General features: G+C 52.6%; 4 protein-coding genes across 4 annotated transcripts; all 4 read left to right on the top strand.

Annotated features, from left to right (window-relative positions):
* Positions 1 to 910: 910 nt before the first annotated feature.
* On the top strand, positions 911 to 2,343 carry LAESUDRAFT_81998 (uncharacterized protein). Its single transcript, XM_040914839.1, has 5 exons — positions 911 to 1,258; positions 1,537 to 1,726; positions 1,785 to 1,884; positions 1,948 to 2,004; positions 2,058 to 2,343. The coding sequence occupies exons 1-4, from the start codon at positions 985 to 987 to the stop codon at positions 1,954 to 1,956; spliced, it is 573 nt and encodes a 190-aa protein (XP_040765973.1). The 5' UTR covers positions 911 to 984; the 3' UTR covers positions 1,957 to 2,004; positions 2,058 to 2,343.
* Positions 2,344 to 5,734, top strand: LAESUDRAFT_724249 (P-loop containing nucleoside triphosphate hydrolase protein). The gene is made up of 12 exons (XM_040908572.1): positions 2,344 to 2,395; positions 2,454 to 2,819; positions 2,870 to 3,261; positions 3,309 to 4,022; positions 4,087 to 4,114; positions 4,179 to 4,391; positions 4,463 to 4,663; positions 4,715 to 4,747; positions 4,798 to 4,806; positions 4,869 to 5,067; positions 5,128 to 5,463; positions 5,518 to 5,734. Exons 2-12 carry the CDS (start codon positions 2,801 to 2,803, stop codon positions 5,522 to 5,524), a joined length of 2,151 nt encoding a protein of 716 aa, XP_040765972.1. The 5' UTR covers positions 2,344 to 2,395; positions 2,454 to 2,800; the 3' UTR covers positions 5,525 to 5,734.
* A 2,073-nt stretch (positions 5,735 to 7,807) lies between these two features.
* Positions 7,808 to 10,627, top strand: LAESUDRAFT_749075 (P-loop containing nucleoside triphosphate hydrolase protein; the record flags this gene model as incomplete). Its single annotated transcript, XM_040911542.1, has 11 exons — positions 7,808 to 7,940; positions 7,979 to 8,373; positions 8,421 to 9,134; positions 9,199 to 9,226; positions 9,292 to 9,504; positions 9,567 to 9,767; positions 9,819 to 9,851; positions 9,902 to 9,910; positions 9,966 to 10,164; positions 10,220 to 10,555; positions 10,597 to 10,627. The coding sequence occupies 11 exons, from the start codon at positions 7,808 to 7,810 to the stop codon at positions 10,625 to 10,627; spliced, it is 2,292 nt and encodes a 763-aa protein (XP_040765971.1).
* Positions 10,628 to 11,159: 532 nt separating this feature from the next.
* On the top strand, positions 11,160 to 15,293 carry LAESUDRAFT_724246 (glycoside hydrolase family 92 protein). Its single transcript, XM_040908571.1, has 26 exons — positions 11,160 to 11,401; positions 11,455 to 11,513; positions 11,563 to 11,637; positions 11,694 to 11,814; positions 11,864 to 11,910; positions 11,965 to 12,017; positions 12,076 to 12,194; positions 12,246 to 12,331; positions 12,396 to 12,474; positions 12,534 to 12,584; positions 12,638 to 12,871; positions 12,932 to 12,993; positions 13,045 to 13,144; positions 13,203 to 13,259; positions 13,307 to 13,340; positions 13,409 to 13,539; positions 13,603 to 13,670; positions 13,724 to 13,792; positions 13,851 to 13,937; positions 13,994 to 14,122; positions 14,179 to 14,187; positions 14,243 to 14,329; positions 14,390 to 14,537; positions 14,598 to 14,603; positions 14,658 to 14,854; positions 14,912 to 15,293. The coding sequence occupies exons 1-26, from the start codon at positions 11,239 to 11,241 to the stop codon at positions 15,077 to 15,079; spliced, it is 2,439 nt and encodes an 812-aa protein (XP_040765970.1). The 5' UTR covers positions 11,160 to 11,238; the 3' UTR covers positions 15,080 to 15,293.
* The last annotated feature ends 2,437 nt before the right edge of the window (positions 15,294 to 17,730 follow it).

Here is a 17,730-nt window from a genome sequence, read left to right as displayed (position 1 = left end):
CCGGCTTGTCGTCGACATCGCTGTCGCAGCCGTTGGACTCGCCGGTGAGCCAGCACAGCCTCACCACCGCAGAGCTGCTCGGGGCGAACTGGCCGAGCGTCCCAGCGCTGTGCCCGAACCGCGTATCGTACGCATACAGTGTGGAGAGCAAGCGAACGTACGCGTCGCGGAGGCTGCCGGACCCGCCAGTGCCGCCCCGCACGCCTCGTCGGGCGGAGGACGGAGGGGTGCGTTTGGCGGGAGGGCCGCTGGAGACTGTGGACATTGCGGACAAACTCGGTACGGATGGGAACTCTGGGAGTGATCGTACGTTACCACCTGTGTATGGTATGTATTAGCAGGGCATGGCGCGCGGAAGTCGCTCGCTGCCCGTTACGGCTCGTCATGCTGGCTGTTTTTACCTCTTGGGGGGGCAGGTTCGACGACGAGGTGCCGGGTGTAAGATGCAGGTGTCGTGGATGTAGTGGTTTCAACAGGCATTGTGTAAGTCGGAGGCTCCGATGATGCGACCTCGCCAGCCACACGGGACCGGACAGATATGGACCTTGTACAAAGTGATTTTTCTGCTACGTCTTGACTACAGCCCCGGCGAGATTCTTCCCTATGCTTATAATGGTGTACACTACACCATAAATCACGGTAATTCTGTTGCGAGTTAGCTGAGAAGCGTGCTCGATTGAGAGACGATCATGACGGCCATTACAACAGAATTTGAAACGCTCGAATGCTTTCAGATCCACAGTATTCTGTGTTAATATGTCAAGAAAGCATGCAAGAGTCAAAGCTCCCCAACCGTGACATTATTCGCTGGTGGCCTTCCTATGCGGAAATAGCCGGCGGCATTTCAACATCTATAAGCGCCCATATATTCGAAATTGCGCGCATGAATTCTGCTGCCTTGTCTCTTCGACGCTATGGGCTCGAAAGGAGATTCTCTGATCTCGTGTTTGTCAGTGATTTTTTCCTAGATGGTTGCTTCTTTAAATGGTTTGTGCAAGAACCGGAAGTCTGGTGAGGGGGAACCTGGCCGCCAAGTCTGGTCATTCCTCTTCAATCCACTTCGTTCGCGTATCTCTGCTGCATGGTGAACCGACTCCGGCTAGCAACTCTCTGCAGATGGCTCTCCAGAAGTCAACTCTATGCTACAACCACTGCGGACGGCTCTGCTCTCTCGTATGGTGGCTCATCGTTTCCGTACAGATGACTTCGCGATTCCTGCTAGTGCCCGAAATGCGTGCAGCCCTCAACCCGGCAAAAGGTACACAGATCGTCGGATACTCGAGAGGATGTCAAACCCGCCCCTGATGGCATAAGGGTCACCGAAAATGGCGTGGATATGGCATGGAGCTCCGGACATGACCCGCACTAGGCGAAGGAATTTCTGGAGTATACGCCCCTCCGCCAGAATCGAACGCGTTACACAGGAACGAGTTCGCGAAGCAATGAGACATTGCGGAGTTGCAAAAGGCGAAGGACTCATTTTTCCCATATGAGAGTCTGCGGACGCCTTCCGGTATGCTGAAGGCTATCACGCAGCTGAACCGTTACGGCCTTCTTTTTACCACCGGCGTACCCAACCAAAGACGTACCACGAGGAGTGCGAACTCACGACACTCGCGAACAAGTTTGGCGAGATCCGCGGGATGTTTTACGGAAAGGTGTGGGACGAAGAATATCCGGAACAGCCGCAACACCGCGTACACGAACTGTTGAAAGAGTATGCAGGGTCAGTTTGTCATTTCGGCTCAATACGTATCTTCTATGTATGCGCTTATACGTGTTAGTGTAATCTCCGATATGCAGGTGTGGTCGGCTATGTCTCATATCCATATACTAGTGCGCTCGACAAGGCGCTTGATGTGGCTAGGGAGATCGCCCAAAATGGTGAAGTGGCTTCTTGCTTCGCAGAAGAGCACAGCGTTTTGTTTTCTGACTGATCCGCTATAGCACCGCTAGCAGCAACGCAAGCCATCTCCCGTGCCCTCGAGATCAGTCTAGAGACAGGTATATACTTTTCCTTGATTGGAGCATTGCATGCGGCTGACAAGTATGACAAGATATAGACTTCAAGTGTGCATCATACGAGTCTCCACTGAAGATGAATGACCACATGGAAGCGCTGGGTGTCTTTATGGCGAAGCGACCATCTATATCCGAGGAGGGGAGGAATGCCTCGTGGATTGTGGGCTGTGAATTATATTAGGGTTCCGACTAAGGATTGTTCATTGATGAAACCACATTTAACTTCTATCTGCCTCGTTTCAAGGACTGATGGACCATTGTAGCGCGCAAGGAATTCTAGCCCTGTCATGTGTAGCGCGTTACATGGGTATTCGTTGACCATGTCGCGAAGGCCATAGACATGCGGACCTTGTGCAAAAAAAATTTGTCAAATGTAAGTAACCTCAAACATTCTGCAGCACACCCAGGATGACGATCGCGCATTTGATAAGCCTTCGGTGTGGTGAGTCATTGCTACAAGTCGGCGACAGACATTGCACTGAAGTGTTTCGCCTGCGTTCAACACAGCGCTCCGTTTCTTTGTTCGAAGCCAGGAATCTCGGGGCACTGTGGACACGTTCCAAATACAGAGGAGTCGATAATGGCTTGTATTCTGGCAGTGCACTTTCTCGAGGCATCCATGAGGCAGAGTACCACCCTTCGGCGCTACATAGCCTCATGGCTGCACCTATAAGAACTGCGTTGGTTCAACCGTACGACAGCTTTCTGCAAGCCGTTTTGTGACTCGAACCCGCTCGCCTTTCAAGCATATCTTTCGATCTCACACCGCAAGAGAAATATGGAAGGATCACCATACCGTGAGTAGTCACCGTCATCATTCTGAGAGGCCTGCTTTATCTCCGCGCAGGCCTCATCTTGGAATCAGATGATGATTCTGATTCCTCGAGTGAAGTCACTGATCACGTACCCTCTGCGGAGGGAATCGAGCAGGAGGACATTCCGGACGGTCCTCCAGGAAGTGTACTGCAAGTCAAGAATCTGTACGAGGTGTACGACCCGAAGGAGCAAAGGTATGTACTCAGGCCGGCTCCTTTGGAGACCGCATCCGAGGATCTACGGGAGGGCTCGAAGTACGCGGTGTATGCCTTCTCGGTGATCCGTCACTTTTCGCGCTCTGGCAAGGGCAAGAAACACGATGTTATTCTATCACTCGAGATTCATAGCAAGCACCTCATCGAAGTTGCGAAAGAAGTCATAGGACACGTCCACGGCATCTCATGGAACGCCAAAAAACTCCGCGTATGTCCTCCTGCGCTCACTCTCATCAACTAACTTATTCCCATCAGATCAACCCGCAAATTTTCCTCTCCTGGCTGCGTGAGCTGCAGGCTTACCAAGCGAAGTTGATTGTCGCGGCACACACTGCCCCGGAGAACGACCCTGCCCGCCTCAAGGTCACCCACCTCAGCCATCTGCTAACCTACCTCACCACAACGTACGCGTCTACCCTCGACACGCTGTCGTCGTGGCTTCGCCATGGCGAAATTACATTCGATCTTTTGTGGGCGGTGTATATCCCTGGCAAGACCATCCTCTACACTCTTTGTCCCGTCACGGGCGAGCCGCGAGCTGTTCGCTTGCTGCATGCGGAACTATGCAAGGTACTGGGAGGATGTTTGCTCTCCGTTTACGACCCCACAGGCCTGGCAGTCGGCAAAGATGATGACGGCCAGTATAACGATTTCGTGTGGCGGCTCCACGTGGTATACGTGGAAGCAAATGTCCCCGAGCCAGGCCGCCGAACGAAAATGATACATGAATTCGGATACGCAGGTCTCCAAACGGCGCTGTGCGTCTGCGGCTTTGCTGGCGCGAGGAAGATCTCGGGCTTGAATGTCTTTCCTATTGAATACTACGCCGGTCCCGGCGGCGCGAGGGGTTTGAAAGAACGATTGATCAAGCGCGGCAGAAAGTGGGCCGCGATCGCTGGAGGGGTCCATCACCTTGCATATCAAGGCATGGCGTCCTGCTGGGAGAAGTCTTCCTACGTGAAGTTCAGCGTGCGTGTCATCCGAGCCGTGAACGGCATTGAACGTCACGCAAGCTAACGTCTCCTTTGCGCAGGTGAAATCACGAATTATGATTGATCGCAGTTCGTGTCCAACCTTCCTTCCCTTAGTCGTGATGTTAAAATATCCTGATCCCTCAATCCGCAGAGACCTTTGTAGAGCACTGGCCAAACTATGCGAAACATCCAGAAATTACGAGAACATTGTTAGGAGGCAACATCGAGAAACACACCCTCAACAGCAATCTCGCCGCTTCGAATGGTCAAACATCGACCACGGGAGCCACCGGCCTGTCAGAAGAAGAGTTATTGCTCACTACGCCCGTCGTCTATGGATTCAGTCTGTCTGATAAGCGTTGGCGTACGTGTACTTCATTCACATCGCGTAGCGCCTTTGTTCAAGTAGCGGCCATTCTGACCGTTTGATAACAGTGGAATTTGCGATTGATCAGGTGGAGACGTTCGAGTGGAATGACGAAGTCTTCTCGCAGCTGGTCATTACGGACCAACACAAGATGATCCTGCGGACGCTCGTGGGATCATACAGTGCGGGCGCGGCATCCGGTTTCGACGACTTTATAGCTGGAAAAGGCCTCGGACTTGTAGTCAACCTCTTCGGCAATCCTGGGATAGGTACATACTTCTACATTTGGGTTGATGTTCACACGCTAACGAGTCGCACAGGCAAAACCTTGACGGCCGAGGCAATCACCGAATGCGAGTATCAGGTTTCGTGTGGATGTTGTTCAATCTGACACTGCTTACAGATTTGCGAAGTAAGCGGAATAAGGCCCGTCCCATCCTCTGCCATCATTCACACACCTATTTATCTATCCAGAGCCCTTGTATGTCGTAGATGCTGGTGAACTCGGAACGACACCCCAAGATTTGGATAGAAACTTGTCAAACGTGCTCAAGCTATCGGCTGCATGGGATGCGGTCGTCCTCATCGATGAGGCGGATGTTTTCCTTGAGCAACGCTCATTGGACCACCTCGACAGGAATGCCATGGTTGCTGTCTTCCTGAGGCAGCTCGAGTAAGTGATATGTATCTTTCTCAACGCTTACCAAACAGATTCATGTACCTCCTTGACTAGGTATTTCCGCGGGATCCTCTTCTTAACTACGAACCGGGTTCGGGTGTTCGACGAAGCATTCCAGTCTCGCATTCACGTCTCACTCAAGTATCCGGACCTCACTCCTGATGCGCGTCGCCAGATCTGGGTGGCATTCATTCGCAAGGCCAACGCAAATCTGGCAGATGGGCAGCTAACAGAAGAAGAGCTGAGTGATCTGGGTGAGAGGAAGGTCAATGGACGGCAGATAAAGAACGTTGTAAAGACTGCTGGAGCTCTGGCTGCTGGCAAGCAGGAGGTTCTGGGCTATACGCATCTGGCACAGGTTGTGGACTTGATGGAGCAGTTTGAAATGAGGTATACTCGCATTTTATAACCGTCCTTGATTCCGCTGACAGTGGCTGTTTACAGCGATTGAACGTCTGAATAACGTGTTCTTGCACTCTTACACTTGACCTTGTGATATGTCTGTGATCTCGCAAATAAGGCATGGGCTGCCGCCTTCGTACGTTCGATAGTTAATGCTGTGCTTTCCTGGGCATAAGCATGCCCTTATTCAATCTCTACATTCAATGTCACTGGTCGTCGTTTCACGAAAATTCTCAGGGAAGACCGAGAAATTAGGCTGTCAGCAGGAAGGGTGTGGGATCCTCCTTACAAACTATTGCATGGTGAAGCAACTATTCTGAACAAAAATGTTATGGCCTTCGCGGAAAGCAATCCCATCATAGGAAGCACAATATATGTGTTACTGGCCTGCTGGAGGTGGATTCTCAGTTCAAAAGCATTGTTAAGATGCGTGTGAAAGTTCAAACTACGGTACGATGCGTACTTCTGTTCTGACGGCAGTCTTCGATACTAGAGAAGCGCCGGCTGTCGCCGGCAGCACACCTTGCGACTGAAGGTGACGAGCCGCAGTGATAAATGTGACGAAGGATGCTCGTGGTAAAGTTGTGTTGAAGATAATGTGGATTTTCCGCTATATTACTATGTTCGATAATTATTCTTAATTGAATACCGTGCACGTCCTTCCTTGCTTTACCGCGCGGCGTGCATACAATCACTGTACGCGTCGCATAACATTGAAAGAAAATATATTCATTGGTGTTGGAAGTGGCCAACCGACGGCACTTTCAGTAGAACGCGCTCAACGCGTCGGGAGGGAGGAGCGCCAAGCGACGGCTGAAACGCGTCGCAGGCAGTACCTGGAAATGGAGCGGGCGAGTACGGAAGAGTGAAAAAGGTATATAAATACGCACCTGTAGTACCATAGGCCCCAGTCGTTTGTGGCCTCACCAACCTCTCACTCCCTTTGCGCCCATGAGACGGGAAGGTGCCGGCTGGCTAATACCCTTGCCGCACCAGGATTTCCTAGAATTGGGACCTACAGGAACATCCATAGCACTACCACTCATTGGAATAGAAGAGTGCCCAAGTGTTGTAATCAATATTGTGGACTGTATCACTTAGAGACAGGTACGGCGACTGTAGCAACTGACGAGACGTACGTGCCGAGAGCATGCCAGATACCATGGATCACTGAACAGCAGACGTAATGTGAACTGTGTTCAAAGGTTAAAAGCGTCAGAGACGGACATGAATGCTAGGAATGCGTGCGACTCAGCGATACACGCCCGTGAGCGAGCCTTTTACATTGAAGGGAAGTTAGTAAAAATCACATCTGAGCTGATGATCTGACGAAATAATGTCTCACCTATGAGTCTCTAGGTCAGAAGCCCAGGCTCGTGTTCGTCCTTCTCATGTTAACCGCACCAACTCTACGCACACAGATGCAATGTCCTCAATGCGCAGTGAAGTGAAGAGTCAAGTACTCACAGATCATTACACTGCAGTGTACTCGCGAGGCACAAAATGCAGCTGCCTAACTTAATGTCGTGCTGAGGGGCAAGCATCACTGGCAGCGTGGTCACTGGCGCTGTGCAAGGGTGTAAGGCAAGAGGTGTCGCATCACGTCACGTACGCACTATTAAGACTTATCAGCGAGATTCGAGTCTGCTAAGTGGAAAACCTCTTCATGAATCACCTGAATGGTGGGACAGCCCAGCAGTTTGTGGAAAGGATCCTGAGGTCAACAAGTAATGTGAGAATAACAAGCCAGTGATAGGCGAGTCCTAAGAGCATTCTATGAGAGTTGGGATTGTAAAGTAATCTAGCAAGGATTTGTGTGTAGAATTAACAGATTCCGGGGAAATCCTAGGCCACAGTAATTTGGCGTTTCACGCAGTGTGTAGTGTACGTGGGCGAAGAGGAACGAGCAACGCGACGTTAGAGACGAAAGATGAGCAATGGTGTGGAGTGTAGGAGGGCAAGAACGAACGAGGAACGGTAGATGTTTCAGAAAGGGGAAGGTGAGCAGCGATGTGGAATGGAGAACGAGCGGTCAAGGGGTGGATGACGTTCAAAGGGGTACAAAGCCATCAACGAAAATCGCATTACATTGTGCCCGGGAGAAACCTTGCAGTCGCAAGGTAACTGTCTCGGCCACGTGTGGCTATGCATCGACCCTCCTAGTCATGCTCCAGCCTCATCGGAAACTTGTCCTGGTTAGTATCAATCTTTGCACACACGTCGTCAATGCATCAGGCAGATTGCCGCCCTCCAGTACTGCGGGCCCGACCGTCAGAGTCATGCTCGCACTCATAAGAGCTGCGCAGCTCAATGCGAGACGGCCAGTCACAAGATGTTCGACCCGTTCGGTGATGGTGTAATGCCAAACCCCGGCCCACCATTGTTTCAAGTACCCCCCCCCACTTTCAACCGAGCAACAACTGGTCGCGTGGGGCGCGAACGCTTCAACGTAAGCAATCATCATGGTGCTTTCGGAAGTGATGCCTGATTTCACTCTATGCAGCTCATGCGCAATCCTTGGATGGGAATCCTGCGATTACCGGTCAAGTTGTCGATAATGTACCATCGTCGGAGGGTATCGTGCAGGAGGACATCCCAGACGGTCCTCCGGGGAGCATACTAGAAGCCAAGCAATTGCACGAAGTGTTTGATCCACTTAAACGCATCTACGTGATCAAGCCGGCGCCTCCAGAGACTGTATCCGACGTGCGACGTGTGGATACGAAATATGGGGTGTATGCATTCACAGTGATCCGCCGGTTTGAACCTATCAATGGCAACGTGAAGTCATACAATGTCACAGTATCACTCGAGATTCATAGCGAGCAGCTTATTCAAGTTGCGAAAGAAGTCATGGAGCAAATTCAGGGCATCTCATGGAATGCCAAGCCACTTCGTGTAAGTCCTCCATTGCCCATTTTCAACGTGATGCTTATTCTCGTCAGATGAATCCGGAAACATTTTTAGCATGGCTCCCCGAGCTCCAAACCTGTCAAGCCAAGTTGATTACTGCGGCTGATGCCGCCCCGGACGATGACTCCATCCATCTCAAAGTCGCGCATCTCAGCCACCTATTGACCTACCTCACTGAAACCTACGCGTCCACCCTTGATACGCTGTCACACTGGCTTCGTCACGGCGAGATCACGTTCGACCTTCTGTGGGCACTGTATGTCCCTCGCAAGGCCATTCTCTACACACTTTGCCCCGTCACGGGCGAGCCACGGGCTGTCCGCTTGCAGCACGCGGAGCTCTGTAAGAAGACTATGAGAGGAGTGAACTCCGCACGCAATCCCACAAGTCTGAGAGTTGGCAACAATGATGACGGTCAACATGGCGAATACCTATGGCGGCTCAAGGTAGAATATGTAGAAGCAGATGTCCCCGAGCCAGGTGGTCAGGCAGATTCGGTGAACAAATTCGGCTATGCAGACCTCGGCACGATGCTGGAAATCCAAGGCTTTACGGGGGCGAGAAAGATTTCGAGCCTGCATGTCTACCCCATTAAATATTATGCCGGGCCTGGCGGTGTGGAGGGCTTGAAGGAGCGATTGACCAAGCGCGGCAGAAGGTGGGCCGCGATCGCTGGTGGAATGCATCACCTCGCGTACCGGGGCATGGCATGGCTCTTCGTCGGAACTTCCTACGGAAAGCTAAGTGTGCGTGTCACCTGGGCCTCACAAAGCACTGAAGTTTGCGTGAGCTAATGCCCCTTCTGTACAGGTGAAATCGCGAGTAATGATTGATCGCAGTTCGTGTTCAATTATCCTTATTGCCTTTCACATCATTGATTTATGCTTCTGTCTTGATGCTCAGAGACGTTTGCAGAAAGTATGCCAGGCTATACGAAACTGCCGAAGGTCTTGAAGACATTGTCTGGAAGTGACATCGACAGATATGCCCTCAATGCTGACCTTGCAGCTTCAGGCACTCAGCAGTGGACCACGGAAGTGAACGATCTGTCAGAAGAGGAGCTGTTACTCACTACACCCATCGTCTATGGGTTCAGCTTGTCTGACAAATCCTGGTGTAAGTGTGGTTACGATCGGATTACCGAGCTTTTAATTAACATTGCGATCTTCGTTGGACAGTCGAATTTGCGATCGATCATGTTGAGACGTTTGAGTGGAATGACGGGGTGTTCTCGCAGCTGGTCATTCCGGACCAACACAAGACGATTCTGCGTACACTCGTAGGATCGTACAACGCGGGTGCGGCATCTGGTTTTGACGACTTTGTGAATGGGAAAGGTCTCGGGCTTGTAGTCAACCTGTTCGGCAGCCCCGGCATAGGTGTGCACATCTTCATTTGGCATTGTCTTCACGCATTAATCAGTAACACAGGCAAGACCTTGACGGCAGAGGCGATCACTGAATGTGAGTGTCAGATCTCGTGTTAACTTTGTTCGATCTGATATCCCGCACAGACTTGCGAAGTGAGGAAATTGAGAGCTGTCCCAATGTAATATGCTCATCTACCTATTTCTCCAGAGCCGTTATATATCGTAGGAGCTGGTGAACTCGGAACCGTACCGCAAGTGTTGGAAAGCAAATTGTCAAACGTGCTCAAGTTGTCGGCTGCATGGGATGCGGTTGTCCTCATCGATGAGGCGGACGTCTTCCTAGAGCAACGTTCGTTGCATAACCTCGAGAGAAATGCAATGGTTGCCGTCTTCCTAAGGCAGCTCGAGTAAGTAAGGTCTTTTTGGAGCCCATTAATCATGTTGATGTGCATTCCTGACTAGATATTTCCGTGGAATCCTCTTCTTGACTACGAACCGGGTTCGAGTGTTCGACGAGGCATTCCAGTCCCGCATTCACGTCTCGCTCAAATATACGGACCTCACTCCTGATGCGCGCCGTCAGATCTGGAAGGCATTCATGCGCAAGGTCAATGTCGATTTGGCGGATGGAGGACTGATCAGGGAGGAGCTGAGTGATCTGGGTGAGAGGAAGGTCAATGGACGGCAAATCAAGAACGTTGTGAAGACCGCTGGGGCCTTGGCTGCGGGGCAGCAGGAGGTGTTGGGATATAGTCATTTGACGCAGGTGTTGGAGCTGATGGAACAGTTTGAAATGAGGTATGCTAACATGTTCTGATTGTGCATGATCTCGTTGACAGTTGCTGCTTTCAGCGAATGATGTTTGGATAGTGTTCATCTTGTACTTCTGGTGTAGACGGTGTAGCATGTCTTCAACCTCGCGATAAGTACATGCGGCGCAGTGATTTCAATTCCTGCCGGGTTCCATGCATTCACATCCGGCGTCAGCTTGCCCGTGTGCGTTCATGGTAGCTGTCATCATTTCTTCATCTTTCCCAGGCACGAAGCCATCGCCAACATTCACACGTGCATGTCGGACCGAACATTATCATGATCAGAACCCCACTCGTCTAAATTTGCCTCCTCAGTTCCAGGCAATAAATCTGGATAAAAACCATCAAAACCAATGCACTAAGGTCTTCTGCTCGGGACAATGACTGATCGAGCCCCATCATTCAAGTAAGGTTGACATATCCTTGTTGCAAGAACGGTAACTTCGCGGTCCCGTGAGCAGTGCATCCTACACGTGTCGCGTGTTTCTGTAGCGTAAAATGCTTTCATTGGCAGCGCGAAGTACATGTGGGCATAATGGCTGGTCATGGGTCCTCGAATCCATGCTAATCGAAGAGACGTGAAGCACTGCGGCGGGTGCAAACGACCATCGGTGTGATCGAGGACTATATAGCAGGGATGCATGGTGGGCTCAAGCTAGGGACTCAATCATGCGTCCTTACCTGCATTCTCGCGTTGCGTCGAGCTTGTTGATCATCGCAGCGCATTCGATATCGGCGGCGCTGCAGTCGCGATGGCAGACGCCGATCCTTGATCCAGCTGGCCTTGTGAATATGTTCATAGGAACTACAGATGGCGGACACGTTTTTCCTGGTGCGTCAGCTCATTGTCTCTTCATCTGATTCCATTGCTTAGTTACATGTAAGGTGCCACTCTTCCCCACGGCATGGTGAAGGTTGGCATGGACACCGACTCACCAGGAAACGTAGGTCAATCATACATATATTGCGGCGACGGGGCTAATGTGCGAGTAGCAAGCAGGTTACGATGCAAACCCGATCTATAATGCGACTGGGTTTTCCCAGCTGCATGATCAAGGAACTGGCGGAGTCAGCTGCTTGTTCTGCCAAATGGACGATGAGTCTGATGTTTAGTGCAAACTCAGGGTGTATCCTTGTCGAACTTCAAGTTGTGGGCTTTTGCATCCTGCCCTATGGACGACTCGTTCTATGCATGTCCTACATCGTTGGAGTCACGCAAAGTCCTGCGAAATATCCTCCCAGATGGTACGCTTGTGCGCATCTTCTCCAGAACGTTCTGATTGACAGCATGTAGGATCGCCGGACGACGCTGCTTCCCCTGGATACTTCTCTACCAATCTGGTGGGTCGTGATTTCTCGCGCTGACTACTGTTGATGCGAACTTATACATTGCAGTCTACCGGTATCCGTGTGGAACTGACGGCCACTAGACGAACGGCGCTTCATAGGTCAGTACGGCGTTTTAACAATCAGCCAAGTATGCTGAGCCCTTCCTTGGCATGTCAGGTATACGTTTCCCGAAGGCACTGCCAATCCGCGGATGCTGGTAGACATCACAGATGATGGCATGCAGAGTAGCACGAATCCCGTAATGACGTTGAATTCCACTACTGCTCGGGTCATTGGTCAGTCGTTCGGTTAACGCGTAAGCGTGTATTTGACAAACTGCCTTTCAGGTAGCGCAACATTCCAAGCGTCCTTTGGACCTGGACGATACCGTGTGTACACGTGCGTGGACTTCAAAGGCGATGGCTATACATTCGTAAATCTGCTGTCATTCGTTGATCGGGCTATTGTTGACCCTGCTGACGATCAAACGCTCTCAGGATGGGCCTGTCGAATATGGCGCATGGTTAGGAGATTATCCTGTGCAATACAGCGTCGATCTCAACCAACTGTATTTCGGTGCGCCTTCTTGTCCTGGCTAGTGATAGGCACCAACTATCCCCCTACTTTTGTGCTAGGTTTCGTTGACGAACTAGGAGCGCTGTTTACGTTTCCACCTAATCCGAATGGTATCCCCGTTCATCGGAAATGTAGAACTCCGCGCTGACTATCCTTGTTTCAGGAACCACTTCCATCCAGGCTCGGGCGGGCGTGTCCTTTATCTCGGCGGAACAAGCATGCTCGAACGCTGAAGAAGAAATTCCGGACTGGGACTTCGACGCGGTCCAATCGGCTGCCAGAGCTGAGTGGAACGATATCTTGGGACGCGTTCAAGTCGACCCGGATGGCGTGGATAGCGAGATTGTCGAGCTCTTCTATAGCTCGCTTTACAGAATTCATGTGGTGCCGGCGGATTGTAAGTGGACGTCGTGTGGGAGTGCGGCTGCCATGACGTGATCTGACATCGATATTTCAGACACAGGAGAAAACCCGCTATGGAACTCGACTGAACCTTACTATGATTCGTTCTACTGTAACGTAAGTGACTAGTCCCTTCAATTCAAGTGCCGGCGACTCAGAGCCAAATAGTGGGATACATTTCGCGCCCTCTACGCGCTTATGTCACTGCATGATCCAGTCAACTTCGCTCGTATCATCCGCGGACTTATCAACATTCAGCAACATGAAGGTAAGTCATCGACTCATAACAATGCTTACGATAGGTGACGCGCACTCCTTGGTCACAGGATGGCTTCCTGAATGCCGTGGTGCCACCAAACAGCAATTCATACAAGGCGGTAGTAGTATGTCGGCTGAAACTTGACATTGTACGCAATCTTACTTGTCGCAGATGGAGACCCTATCCTTGGCGAATTCTTGGTCAAGTTCGCTTCGCGCGCATGTTCTCTTCAGTTGACATGAGCTGACCATACTGCGCGTGCCGTATTTGAAGGTACTACAACGAGGCTGAGGCGCTGAACGTCTCCACAAGCGCTCTGTACTCGGCCTTGCTCGCCGACGCCGAAGACCAGCCACCCAACTGGGATCTCCAGGGGCGTCAGGCAAATGTCTGGAAGGCGATTGGTGTGTGATGCCGGTGTTCATGAGGTGCGCCAATAGGCCGTGCTAACGTTCTATGTGTGACAGGATACATCCCGTCAGATCTCTGGGAGCCAAGCGGCACTAATACGAAGCAGGTGTCGCGGACTTTGGAGGTGAGCGGGGTGGCGAGACTCGTATGACCCGCACGCGCTGATGTGCGCGCCAGTATTCGTTCGACGATTTTGCGATATCACAAGTGGCCAAGACCATGGGTAACACTGCAGATGGACAGAAGGTATGTGTCGGAGCGTCGGTCTCTTGATATGGTTACTGGATCTCATAGGATTGGACAGTACGCAGAACGAGCGGCCAACTACATCAATGTATGGAACCCCAACACTACTGTCCCTGGTCGCCCCGATATTGTGGGGATGATGCAAGTAAGTTATCTATCACATTCTGTTACTTCACTAAACCTTCGATTGACCTATGATAGCCTCGTTTCTTGAACGGGACGTTCAACTACACGGACCCTAGACACTGCAGCGTGAATGATCCGACTCAATCAACGTGTTACTTGAATGCCGCCAACAAAGATGGATTTTACGAGAGCTCCCCATTGGTGGTACGGCCTTGATCAGTGTTCACCGTGTCGAGATGTAACGATTCGCTTTCACACAGTATTCACAGGTGAAAGCGTGCGAGCATGTACCGTCCATGCATTCGAGCTCATCGCCACACATAGTTCGTTCCTCAAGATGGTGCCAAGTTGGTCGAGCTGCAAGGAGGACCGGACGCTTTTATATCGAGGCTCGACTTCCTCTTTGACGAGGTACGTCCATTGCCAACTGCCACGCTGCATTCCCGTCGCTAAACGCCTATCATGGTCTAGCATTACTTTGACGAGACCGACGAGCCATCGATGCAGATTCCGTTCATGTACCATTACGCCAACCGGCCCGGGCTGAGCACGCAGCGTTCCAGACAAGTTATCGCACAATACTTCAACACATCGGTGAACGGCATCCCTGGGAACGACGGTGTGTTATTTTTACATTGAGATTAGCGCAAGGAGTTCACAACTGACGTATGAGCCGTAGACTCGGGTGCGTCTATTCTGCCAGTGTAAAATGGACTGGTGCCGCATGTACGTATTGCAGGCGCAATGGGAACGTGGGCCACCTTCCTTCTGGCAGGACTATACCCCGTGCCCGCCACTCGTCAATATCTCCTCTCGTCACCCTGGTTCCCGCAAATTTCCTTCTACAACCCTATCTTCAACAAGACGACGACGATCATCGCTAACGGCTTCGCCGGGAACCCAGCGAACGGCACGGGAGGTCAGGTGTTCGTCGAAGTGCGTCCCACGCGCGTGCAAAGCTCCTTGCGGAAACTGACTAGATGCGCGTGCCAGAGCGTCACGATCGATGGGCAGCCGTGGGGTTCGAATTGCTACCTCGACTGGGACGCCTTCACGTCCGGCTCGACGATTGAGCTGCAGCTGACGGACAACATCAATGTGACCTGTGGGGCAGGCACAGACGCACTCCCGCCGTCCCTGTCCACGGGCGGCTTCGACTAGCGTGGCTGGCTTCTTCGCCGACAAACTTAGCTGAGGCTCCGGAACATACGCAGGTGATAGTGATGTGCGCGTCCGCATGACGCGCGCGCGGGAGGTCATTGGACGGTTCGCGGCGCGTGGACGGACCATGCCATGCCTAGTTGGGTGTGCCCGCGCTCTGTTGCGTACGTACGTACGTCGACGGTGTGACTAAGCGAAGCTTTGAACTTGGGTGATGCGGCCACCGGCCAATCGCGCGAGTGCGAAGCTCAAAGGTACCCCTGAAGCTGGAGGTAAGGACGAGCGTTGGAATACTGAGGCAGCCAGGGATTGATCTGGGCGTCCGCGCCCGGCAGTGCGCGAAGCACGGGAAGCGAGCTACCCCATACCGTCACTATGCCCGTGACCCCGCAGAGTTTCAGCGCGATGTCTGATCATCTCATCAATGGAATTCAGCATCGACTATCAAATTTTCCCTGCTCCCGACTGGTGGTTGACATTGACCTTTTTTTGCTCATGACTGCGCCGTCAACTCTTCACGTTCTCTGCGCTAGCTGGGCGCTTGCACGGGCGCTGCATTGCGTGCATTCGTTAGCCAACTCGTGGCCACGCACAACTGTTTCAATTCAGTGCTTTCGTCATTCTGCATCGTGGCCGGTACTGAATTGAGTTGCGTCCCGAGCTCAACCTAAATCTTTTCATGCTCGCAACGCGTGGCGATCATGACGTTCCAACGCACGCTTGCGAGGAAAGCTCGGTATCCTCGAGGCCCGTGGAGTCTGTCCTCCTTCTCTCCCATTCAAAGGACTCATTTCATTTCAGATGGGTATCTAGGGCCCGCGATGCCTTCTATAGCTTGGCGTCTCGGGATGATGAGCAGCGAGGAGCGAGGTGAGGCCTGCCAAACAAGCTCAACCGATGCAATTTTCTGGCACTGATGCGGCAGATGTTTGGCCGGTGTTTGGACGATCAAAAACAAGCAACTGGCCCCTTGGCGACTTGTACGGCTCGTGTCAAGAACGCAGCACACCTGAGATCCGCTATCCTCGCAGCCCAGAATATCGCTCGCCTGCGACATATGAAACGAGCCGCCCCGCTGCCGATTGCGGCATCGTCTGCTGCGCGAGTGCGGATATAGAGCGCCAGCCCTACGCCAGATCCGGCCTGGCACGCCGAGCGTGATTGCTTTCAATTCAATAATATCCCTGTGAAATCCTCTCCTCTTAGCTCTTCCACACTGGACACCAGTATGTAAGTCGGCCATCGGGCACGCTCGACCTATCAGCACTTACCTCACCCTCCGGCATTCCATCCATGCGCAAGGTTTGGGCTTCGCTGCGCAGTGCGCGCTCCGATCCCGCGAGGACGTGCCGGTGTGTGAAGATGGGGCCACCACACCACCTCAAGGTTCGTCCGCCGCCGCCTAGCGAGCTCCGGCGGTGCTGATCGTCCGGGCCCCAGGATGTACGCTGCGACGCATCACTGCGACGGTTGCGAGGAAGCGCGAAGCAGCCGCGGCTTCGCAGCCAAGCCTATGTGCGCGTGCGACCGGTGCGGACTTCACGACCCGATGGTGTGCTATTACGTGTAGCATCCAAGTGGGCCCGCTGGGCCAGAATCAAGCCGTGTCGGTTCGGTTTGCCGCGTGCAAGCCTCCTTCGCAGTGTGGTGATACGGTGCACATGCACATGCAAAGATCGTCCAGGCACTCTCTCTGCGTGCGGCTTGATAGGCGCGTCCGCACGTGAGAGAGGGCGGCTCGAGGTGATCTCAGGGACGCCCACTGCATCATGTATCTGAATGAATGGGACGACGACGAGTGCGTTCGCTTCTCGTGTCCCTCCGGGTCGGAGGGGTGCGTGCGTGCGTGGTGATGGTCAAGGGCGTGGGGCGCAGCATGCGTGGATGCTTCCCCGCGGGAGTATAGTCGTGTACGACATATCGCAGGCGCCGGGGGTACAGTGGCCGATGTCAAAGCAATTGAGAAGCTGACTAGCGCGAATGACTCAGGGAGACAAGGAGATGGAACGGGAAGCGGCTAGCAGGATTGCTCCATGTAGCATGCGGAAGCCTGCATGCACGCACATATCATCCCATGACAACACGGCATGCATCGCCTGCGTTGGGACTATACTCGTTATGTACGAACTATGCTGGAGCATCGGGACGCGAAGGGGTGTCGCTATCGGTGGGCCGGATATCAAGGATTATTTGTGGATGACAATAGGTCCCGCGATACTTTTTCCGTAAAGGCAAACGACTATCTTGGGTGGGGCACGCAGCGCATTACGCAGTAGGATTAGCTGGGCATATGTCGCGCGTGCTGAAGGATGGTGGTGGAAGGGGAGCGCGAGGCGATGTTCCGGCGTAACATAATGCGAGCAATGTGAACAGGCCCCGTGGCCGTGGGTGAGGGGAAGCCGCAACAACCTCGGGCGATGGAATACAGTTGGTAGCGTTGAGGCTGGAGGAATTCAGGGCTTCTGTTTCGACTTACTCATGTGAGGAATAAGCGGCACCCACGGGGGGATCTGCTACTTGGCGCGAATAAATGATAGCGCAGAGGCTCGCGGACTCTGACCATCTCGCTTGGATCTCTTGTGCTCTCCGTGCACAACTTGCAGCACCAGCTCCCCGGATTCTCGGGGTCCGCCCGGCCGCCCTTTGCTCGC

This window comes from Laetiporus sulphureus, assembly GCF_001632365.1.
Source record: "Laetiporus sulphureus 93-53 unplaced genomic scaffold LAESUscaffold_12, whole genome shotgun sequence".
NCBI lineage: Eukaryota > Fungi > Basidiomycota > Agaricomycetes > Polyporales > Laetiporaceae > Laetiporus > Laetiporus sulphureus.
The sequence above is the reverse complement of the archived record's forward strand: the minus strand, read 5'-3'. Positions and strand labels throughout refer to the sequence as shown.